At 51.4% G+C, this 9,039-nt stretch overlaps 2 protein-coding genes across 3 annotated transcripts; one reads left to right on the forward strand and one right to left on the reverse strand.

Moving 5' to 3' along the window:
* Positions 1-1,524: 1,524 nt before the first annotated feature.
* On the reverse strand, positions 1,525-4,151 carry LOC127339362 (uncharacterized). The gene is made up of 6 exons (XM_071827224.1): positions 4,141-4,151; positions 3,271-3,943; positions 2,675-2,884; positions 2,134-2,595; positions 1,939-2,049; positions 1,525-1,853 (listed from the first exon to the last, which is right to left on the reverse strand). The coding sequence occupies exons 1-3, from the start codon at positions 4,149-4,151 to the stop codon at positions 2,711-2,713; spliced, it is 858 nt and encodes a 285-aa protein (XP_071683325.1). The 3' UTR covers positions 1,525-1,853; positions 1,939-2,049; positions 2,134-2,595; positions 2,675-2,710.
* Positions 4,152-5,551: 1,400 nt separating this feature from the next.
* LOC127341560 (probable WRKY transcription factor 72) lies at positions 5,552-7,991 on the forward strand. Of its 2 annotated transcripts, XM_051367427.2 has the most exons (4): positions 5,554-5,835; positions 6,000-6,071; positions 6,240-6,851; positions 7,004-7,991. In XM_051367427.2, the coding sequence occupies exons 1-4, from the start codon at positions 5,770-5,772 to the stop codon at positions 7,760-7,762; spliced, it is 1,509 nt and encodes a 502-aa protein (XP_051223387.1). In that variant the 5' UTR covers positions 5,554-5,769; the 3' UTR covers positions 7,763-7,991. The 2 variants fall into 2 exon arrangements, with proteins under 2 accessions (XP_051223388.1, XP_051223387.1); XM_051367428.2 differs by lacking the exon at positions 6,000-6,071 and having other exon boundaries at positions 5,552-5,835.
* Positions 7,992-9,039: the final 1,048 nt, after the last annotated feature.

Consider the following 9,039-nt stretch of genomic DNA (forward strand, 5'->3'; position numbering starts at 1 on the left):
GGCACATAAATTGAAGCCACTCGCATCGCATAAGTGGTAGTACTCTGCATGTGCGTCGACGACTCTACAGTACTTATCTCCCATGTAGTCGTACTCCTACTCCTACCACTAGTCCATGAGTACTGTTCAGATTTCAGAGCTTGAGACTGAGCCAACCATGCATCACTTATCTCAAGCGCAGATCTTAAATACCGACGTGGACATAAAATCGAGCAATATTTTTAACATCTGTCCGTTTGGGTACATATTTTTCCTCCCAAAACGTTTGTATTCATAAAACATAATTCAAAAAGTCCGAAAGAATAGAAAACAACTAAAATAAAATACGGAGTGGATAAAAGCCCTAGGCAACTAAGGTTCATGCCATGGCCTCCAAGTCCTTGTCACCGAAGTCGATGAAGGCCAACAGTGCCCATGGCCAGGGCTAATAAGTCATCGGAGGACGTTCAGCCGTCGGCGTTGGAACAAGCGGTGCTGGTGGAGGAGGCACTTGTGCGGGAGGAGATGGCCTAGGTAACCTGCTCGGCGTCACAGGTCCAAGTCCCACGAGCCAAACGAGTTCCATTTGTACGAGTCCAACATGTAGGCTGGGTCCTCCCGCAAATCGGTGGGAGGATGAACTGGCGGCAATAGATTTCATCACGCCGTTCGCGCTTCTCCCATGGCACAAGCAACATGGGCACCCACCTCAAATTTAGAAGCTAACCTTCAGTGGCCACGGCACGGGGCAGCTTGCATCGTATAGCTCGCGCGTAGTCCACCTGCACGTACCGGCGATTCCACTCCTTATTTCGGCCGCACTAAGCTCCTACCTCATGGCCGTTCTTCGTCTTGCGAAAGGGCCAGGACATGCCCATGGTGACGCTTGGTGGTCTGTGGAAACGGCAATGGCTTGGGCAAAATGAGATCCAGGAGGAATATGTAAAATGTGCGCTAGTTGACTCGGCTGTGCACTACGGCAGAACTAGGCTTTGCCGTGCAGCCGAAACGCACGGCAAAGGCCGAAATCAGCTCGGCAAAGCCTTTGCCGTGCGTGCGTGCACGGCAAAGATTGCTCGGCAAAGATCTGGCTGGCAAAGCCTTCTTTACCGTGCGTCAAGCGAAAATCGCACGGCAAATCCTTTGCCGTGCGGGCTAACTTTGCCGTGCGCTGGGCTGGCTTTGCCGAGCGGCATTCTTTGCCGTGCGGCTTAGCTCTTTGCCGTGCGGCGTCCTTTTCCGTGCGCTTCACCTCCAAGCCGCACGGCAAAGCCTCGGCTTTGCCGTGCGCTTTGCCTCTACCCCGCACGGCAAAGGTAGCCCAGCAGGACAGCCGCAGCACCGCAGTGCACAGCAGGCCCCCTTTGCCGTGTGTATGTGCACGGCAAAGAAGGCCTTTGCCGTGTGCTTATGCCTTTGCCGTGTGCTTATGCACGGCAAAGATGCTGAAAAATTTCCAGATTTTCTCTGTTTCTCTATTAATCCCTGCATATGCAATACACAAATAAAAATATATATCCTCATACATATATAGCATAGTATATAGAGCATTTGCACATCATCAACAACAAAGTTCATACATAATAGTCCAACAAGTCCATACAATAGTCCATATAGTCCAACAACGAAGTCTCCAACAACAAAGTCTCCAACATAGAATGTTCCAAGTCGTACAACAAATCCATACAACCAACATCAACCTTCGCCATTTCCGTGGCCACTTCCTTGTCCTTCTCCACCTCCTTGTTCTTCTCCACCTCCATGAACAAACTTTTATCTTTAAGAGACTGAGGCCAGTATAACTGAGCAAGGACACCAACAATAAGAATAACAGAGCTACCAGCCAAGAAAGCAAAGAGGTTGTTCAGATAACCCTGCGCTCACAGAAACAATGTTGGAAAAGAGAAATAACAAATACTTTTGTGGGGAAGCTTCTACTAATATAAAGTACCATCATACATTGTTCTTTCTAATCTTTGATGGTTCTACATTCCAGTGAGAATGAAAAGTTTTGCCAGGTAACGTGAATTGATCTTCAAAATACATGTCAAGAACATTCCCTAGTTCCGCCTATAGTAAGAGAAAACTTAAATGAATTAGAATGATCAAAGAAAATATGTCTACAGCAAGCATGGGTAGAGAGTAACCATGTACCAGTTGGAAGTGGGATACGAGAACTTCCTGCCTATTATTTGCTAACTCATGACAGCCTTTAAGCTCTGTATTCTTGAATGCTGCGGCATTAATTTGCAGTTTATAAGAAGGGATGAACTCATGAGCCAAAAGAACAAAATCAGGACCCCCAATCTCCTCCAAGCTTCCGTATTTTGGGGCTGGCCACCATGCATTCTTTGGTTTGCCCACTTCATGAGAAGACTTAGCAAGATCAAATCTCTCCAAGCATCTCCTAGCATTATTTGCTAATTCTGCCTCGGCAATTCGGTGTATACAAACAGTGGAATCGGATGAGCAGTTTGGCTTCCGGATTCGAAACAAACCACCAGTGCCCCCGAGGTAATTCTTTTCGGTATCCTCAATGACACATGAGAAAATGGCTTCAGCAAGAGCAGATAGAAGTTTTCCATCTGATGAACTAATGCTGAAATCCACAGGAACCTGGTATGGAATCACAAATTAGAAAGAGGTAAACAACCAAAAAGAATCCAGTATTAAGAATTCAAGACCCAATGTACACCTTTCGGGGTTTGCTCCAATCTTCGAAATCTCTCTCTCAACCTGGAGAGAAGACTTCTAGACGAAAGTTCGCAAGCTTCTCCATTACAACTTGCTTAAGGGCCATAGCCAAAATACTCTCGGAATGAGGTTCATTTTCAGAGAAAAAATCATCACCATAGTCTTTCTTTATCTTGCTGGCCTTCTCTTGAACTTCCTTGGCTTGCAAAATCTACAAATTGGCAAAACTTCCTCAAGAAAAAATGAAGAAAGAAAATTGGACCAAAGTAACAAATCTTATCATCTTTGGCTTCTTTGTTGAACACAATAAAACGGTGCAAGCACCAATCCGCGATTGCACACTTATCTCTATTGCATCTTGAATGCATTGCCCGGTTGCGCTTCCAAGGGGAATCTACATGCTTAATTTAGCTTCTCCAACTGTTTCACGATGTGTGATCATGTTTTCTATGATCTAAGTACTGAAATGTTGTTAATATTCAAACGAGTGATTCCTATATTTAGTGAAGCGTAACCATATCCAACAAAATCAATCCTAACAGCACTGCAAAGCGTAAAGAACCTAAGCTAGGTGGAGGTGGAACCGGAAGCGCTCACCACACGAGTGGACGCGGCGCCGCCAGGGCCAGGGAGGAAGGCCTCCATAACCATGGCCTCGGATCCAGCGCCGAGGTGCGCGTCCGCCGCCACGCCGCCGTCGGCCGCCGCCGCGGCTGCGACCGCCTGCTCCCACCGCGCGGCGCCGGTGACCTCGAGCCGCGCGAGGCCAGCGTCGTAGCACCGCGCGATAGGGATGACGCGCCTTCCGTCTCCCTCCGCGGCTCGGACTTCTCTTCCGCCGCTGGCGCGAGCCGCCACGGCGGGTAGGCGGAGGGCGAGGCGAGGTGCGGGGGTCAGCTGTGGTGGGGCTCTGAGTAATGGGGGTGTGTATTTTAGCGCGACGGGGGGCAGGGCGAGTCGGCGGCGGCGGCGCGACGGGGGGCAGGGCGAGTCGGCGGCGGCGGCGCGACGGGGGGCAGGGCAAGTCGGCGGCGGCGGCGGCGCGGGGTGGAGGAGCGCAGCTAGGGCGAGTTGGATGCGCGTGCGTGTGTGGATGCGAGCTGGCCAGGCGGATGCGCGTGTGGATAACGCTTCGGCGTCTTTGCCGAGCAAGGGATCTTTGCCGTGCGCCCTTGGCAGTTTGCCGTGCGGACAGCTCTTTGACGTGCGCTTCCACACGGCAAATATGCCTTCGTCGTCCACCCTTCCTTTGCCGTGCGCTTTACGCCCTCTTTGCCGTGCACTTTATCTTTGCCGCGTGCTTTAGGTTCTCTTTGCCGTGCGACGTGCTTTGCCGTGCGTTTTCGTTTTTGTTGCACGGCAACGATAGCTTTGCCGTGCGCGAGCACACGGCAATAGGTGGTCGCACGGCAGCGGCTGTTTTTCCTGTAGTGGTGGCACTAGTGTTGTACTTCTCCAAGGTGTTACTTTTCACGCATGACTGGTGGATACATCTTTTTTTTTTTCATTCGTGCATCTATATGTGTCTTGATCGACTTAGACTTAACTAAATCATAGTCAGTGGTGTTATTCAAGTTTGGGCTACAACCTAGTTACAATTCATGTGTAACTTATATGCTGTCACGAATCTCGAAGCAAATTCAATAGTCTAGATTCTTTTTCTCGGTTACAACCTAACTATAACTAGGGAAATCTCAGTTGCAACCTATTTCTGACGAATAAGGTTTATATTGTTTTTGGAAAAGTCAAGCCAAGTAAAGTTTGACCAAATTTTTAGAAAAATCTATCAATAAATATGATATTTGATACATATCATACAAAATATATTTCATGATGTATGATATTGATTTTGTATTTTGCATATTAATGATTTGCTGTAAAAACTTGGTCAATCTTCACATGGTTCGACTTTTGAAAAATAATATAAGCCTCGCCATTGGAACGGATATAGTATTACATTTGAGGCGCATGAAAATTTAACAATTGCTTTTTTGTTCTTTGTCAGGCAGCAGCCAGTTTTAATTCTGAATTCATGCATCAGATGTCAGGAATTCAATTTGATAAATACTCCCTCCATATTCCATAATTTTTATCGTGATTGCAGTTTTAACTTAGACTGAAACTCCCATAAGAGTTATAAAACGGAGGGAGTATTATTTAGTTTTCGACGTAGAGAACAGTTCCGACTAGGTAGCTAGTAATATTCGGACCGATTCAGTTGTTCTGATCATGAGTTGCTTGCTTTCTCCAGGTTGGCTAGCTACACCCTAGCTAATCCCTATACACACATGCACGCAGACATCGCGGCCGTACACAAAGTCAACGAGAAGGGCCAGAGCAGATTCAACGCTTAACCCATCATGCTGCGTGCGTACATACGTTAACCGAGAATGAATTAGCACGTCCAGGCTTGGCCAGTCAGACCGATCGATCCACAAGTCAAACTAAAAGCTAGCTAGATCTCCCCATCAGACGTATACGTGCGGGGGGAGCTCGATCCATCGCAGCCGCAGAGACTGGCGATCGAGCCGGGGGTCGGGGGAGGAACCAACGCGGCGGCAGCGCGGCAGCGACTTGCAGGACACGTTGTGGGCGGCGACGAAGACGGAGACGACGAAGAAGCTGGGCGACGGTGACCGCGGCAACGATCAAGTTTTATATTGGGGCAGCAGCGCGAGAAGAGAGCAGCTTGCTTATCTCACTCGATGGAGAGGTTTCTGTCCATGAGGGCGAGGCCGGGTACACGCGTTGACATTGTTTACACGCTGCTGGATATCGATCGGTCGCCCGTAGTATGGACAGGAACCATGAACCTACCCGCCGTGATATAGGTTTAAGAAGAAGAAGCCATGACAGCCACAGGGATTTAGGATTTGGTACACGGAGCAGCAACTGTTAGATTAAACTAAGGTTAGAGAGTCAGAAACTGCAGGCTTCGTCGTCCTTGCTGGTCGTCGCTTCCATTCCACGGATCCTTCTTTATAAGGAGGGGGCGAGGTGCTAGTGCAAGCACCAGGCGTCTCTCTCGCTCAAAGAGCTCTCTTTGCTTCGCCATCTCGTGGCCTGTCGCGATCTGTTCGTCGAGCTTGATCTGCCATGGACGTAGCAGTCGAGAGGCCGCCGCTGGTGAAGGAGGAGAAGAAGCCGGAGACCATGATGGAGGTACGTGGACCATCTGTTCTTGTTCTTCCGATCGAGGCTAGCTAGCTCTTTGTTCTCTATTTCATCTTTGTTAGTGACCTTAATTTGCATCATGAATTAGTAGGATATATAGCTTCTTGTCGATGAGAAGTTGAACTTAATTAGCTCAATCATTTGGCCTGCAGATACGAACCACACCTCCAATAGTCTTTGAAAGTTTTCCATCCACGCAAAGAGTCGATGCAACCACCAACAAGGTACATCCATAATTTGCACAAGCTAATAACTAGTAGCACATGCACAAGTAAAATTAGGAGCAAAGAATCAAGGTCAATTGCACCAAACTAATACTGTAGCTGGCTAAGATCATCTCTGCACGCGTGGACTCGTCTAAAATATTAATTCTCATTGGCGTGTGTGTGCAGGATGAGAAGCTGGAGGCGACCAAGGCGGAGATGGGGGAGGTGAGGGAGGAGAACGAGCGCCTGAAGACGCTGCTCTCCCACATCGTAAGGGACTACCAGTCGCTCCAGATGCACTTCCAAGAAACCGTCAAGGTCAAACAGCAAGCAGCCGCGGCGGACAAGCTCCCTGCAGTCGCGCCGGTGGAGGCTGACGTGCCACCTCCCATGGCCGCAGCCGCCGACGACCTCGTCTCCCTCAGCCTCGGCAGCGGCGGTTACGCCCGCTCGAAGGGCGCCGCCCACGAGAGGACCTCGTCGTCCTCGTCCGGCACCGAGACCGACCAAGACGATCAGCTGTCGCTCGGGCTGAGCAGCCGTCGCTCCAACGAAGGCGACGACAAGCAGGCCAGCCGCCCGTCCGCGGCGGCGGCGCCCTTGCTAAACCTGAGCTCCGACAGCAGCGCTGACGACGCCGCCCCGGCACGCCACCCACTATCCACTGCCGCATGCCCGCCGACGTCCAAGGCGCGCAAAAGTCCCAGCGCCGGGGTCGACGGAGCGGACGAGGAGGTTCTCCAGCAGCAGGCCAAGAAGGCTAGGGTTTCCGTCCGCGTCAAATGCGACACCCCCACGGTACGTCTGCACATCCAAAGCATACGTGCACGGTGCACACGTAGAAACAAATTAAAATGCTACATGCATGTGTACAAACAAAGTATTCTCTTTTATCCAATTTAACTTGATTGTAACTTTGAGCTAATGATTTCTGTGTTCACGATGAACAGATGAATGATGGGTGCCAATGGAGGAAGTACGGGCAGAAGATCTCCAAGGGCAACCCGTGCCCGCGCGCGTACTACCGGTGCACGGTGGCGCCATCCTGCCCGGTGAGGAAGCAGGTGCAGCGGTGCGCCGACGACATGTCGATCCTGATCACGACGTACGAGGGCACGCACAGCCACCCGCTGCCGCCTGCCGCGGCCGCTATGGCGTCTACCACCTCGGCCGCGGCGTCCATGCTTCTTGCCGGCTCTTCATCCTCGTCCCATGGCCACCACCTACCGTTCGCGTCCACCGGGCTTCTCGGCCCGACCACCATCTCCACCATCGCGTCCTGTCCCACCGTGACGCTCGACCTCACCGCCCCGCACTCGCTCATGCAGCAACAGTACGCGTCTCCTTACGGCGCGGTGGCGGCGGGGTACGAGTCCAAGGCGCTGCCAGCGGCGTGGAGCAGCGGGTACTTGGCGCCCTATGGCGGGGGACTGCCGTACTATGGTAAGAGCTCCTTGCCGGCGATGGGGCAACATTTTGGCATGGGAATGGCGACGACGAGGCCGGATCAGCTGTACGGCGCCGCCCATTCGTCGTCGTACCTGCAGAGGTCGTCGAGCGTTGGCGTCCATGGCCCGGCAGCACCAGCTCCGGCGGTGACGGACACGATCGCGAAGGCGATCACTTCGGACCCGAGCTTCCAGTCGGTGCTGGCGGCGGCGATCACATCGTACATGGGGCGAGGCGCGGGTGCGGCGGCGCAGAAGTGATCGATGGGCCTTGACTGGTTGATTTAGATTGGGTTTAGGGCCGTGGACTATTTTGTAAGCTGTTCATTAAATTAGTACTTCGTTTTGGTATAAGAATTGGCTTGGGATCGAAATGATGATCGATCTAGGGATTAGCTGATGTACAATTGATTGCACATATATGGCATTTGGACGAGTCAACTGTATGTACTTTGAGAAAAGAAGTTATCAGATCGTATCGTTCCAGCTATGTATGTTTTTTCGACAAAGAGCATATATTAATATCGGAGATATCAATTACATCTAGCCTCTGTAACAACGCATTGCCCTACCGACATTACGGAACACACAACCAAAAAAAGAAAGAAGAATTACAGAAAAAGAAAAGTCCCGCTACGGTGGTTTAATCTCACCACCAAGACAGCACCATAAGTCCAACTTTTTCAAAAGCGACGCTTTTAAGAAGGAAACAGTGCATAAGTGATGTCGTCGCCCGATCAAATATCTAGGGTTTCACCCTGAAGAAGGTCCTCGCTCTCAAAGCAATGTCTTTAACAAGGCCAGACACAACCAATTAAGGCCAGACATTGGATTTTCACCCTGTGCAGTCGCCCTAACTTGCATGCCGCTGCTCCAAGTCATTAACCACCAAGCCAAAACCTCATCGCCCCAAAGATTGGAACATCTATTGCTAATTCTCAGATCTCGGCCTTCATGACATTCTCTGCCAGCACCATGGAACGAGAACGTGCCCCATGATATTAGCAGCCAGCAGAGCTTCGAAGTGCTCCCTGTGAAACCAAACGACGAGAGTAAAACACGGGTGCGCACGACGGAATCCCACCCGATCCAGCTGTCTCTAGGCATGAATCGCCCATGGAAGATCGTTGGCGGAGCCTTCCGGAACCCTTCACTCTAGCCATATCAATGGGGACACACCTCCGGTAGATCATCATCTTGACGCAAGTTGGAATCCTAGGACCGTCGCCATTATTGTGGCCGAAACCAGCAACACCCACGCCGCCGATCGACTCCCGACGATCGGAGAGATCGGGTTGACCCCTTGCGGCTCAGACGAGCCTAGGGATCAGACCGCACAACACGATCCCACCGCCAGAACTTGGCCACGCGCCTGCAGCACAGGACTGGCCAGCGCCGCCACAGGCTCAGGTCGCGCCACCGCCTCCAGCAAGCAGCGTCGTACGTCCTCCCCCTTCGCGCCTCCCTCCCGCGACGGCGAGCGCCGCCATGACGCCGCTCGAACCGCCGCCGCGCCTCCCTAGAGACGGGAACCCCGC

The sequence above is a fragment of the Lolium perenne genome, chromosome 3, assembly GCF_019359855.2.
Source record: "Lolium perenne isolate Kyuss_39 chromosome 3, Kyuss_2.0, whole genome shotgun sequence".
NCBI lineage: Eukaryota > Viridiplantae > Streptophyta > Magnoliopsida > Poales > Poaceae > Lolium > Lolium perenne.

Bases quoted from the DNA above. Each gene is read 5' to 3' on its own strand.
- LOC127339362 (XM_071827224.1), bottom strand. The intron at 2,885-3,270 runs GTGAGCGCTTCC...GCCAATTTGTAG, and splicing joins GCGCCGCGTCCACTCGTGTG to ATTTTGCAAGCCAAGGAAGT.
- LOC127341560 (XM_051367427.2), top strand. From the start codon at position 5,770: ATGGACGTAGCAGTCGAGAGGCCGCCGCTGGTGAAGGAGGAGAAGAAG. The intron at 5,836-5,999 runs GTACGTGGACCA...TTTGGCCTGCAG, and splicing joins AGCCGGAGACCATGATGGAG to ATACGAACCACACCTCCAAT. The intron at 6,852-7,003 runs GTACGTCTGCAC...CACGATGAACAG, and splicing joins TCAAATGCGACACCCCCACG to ATGAATGATGGGTGCCAATG.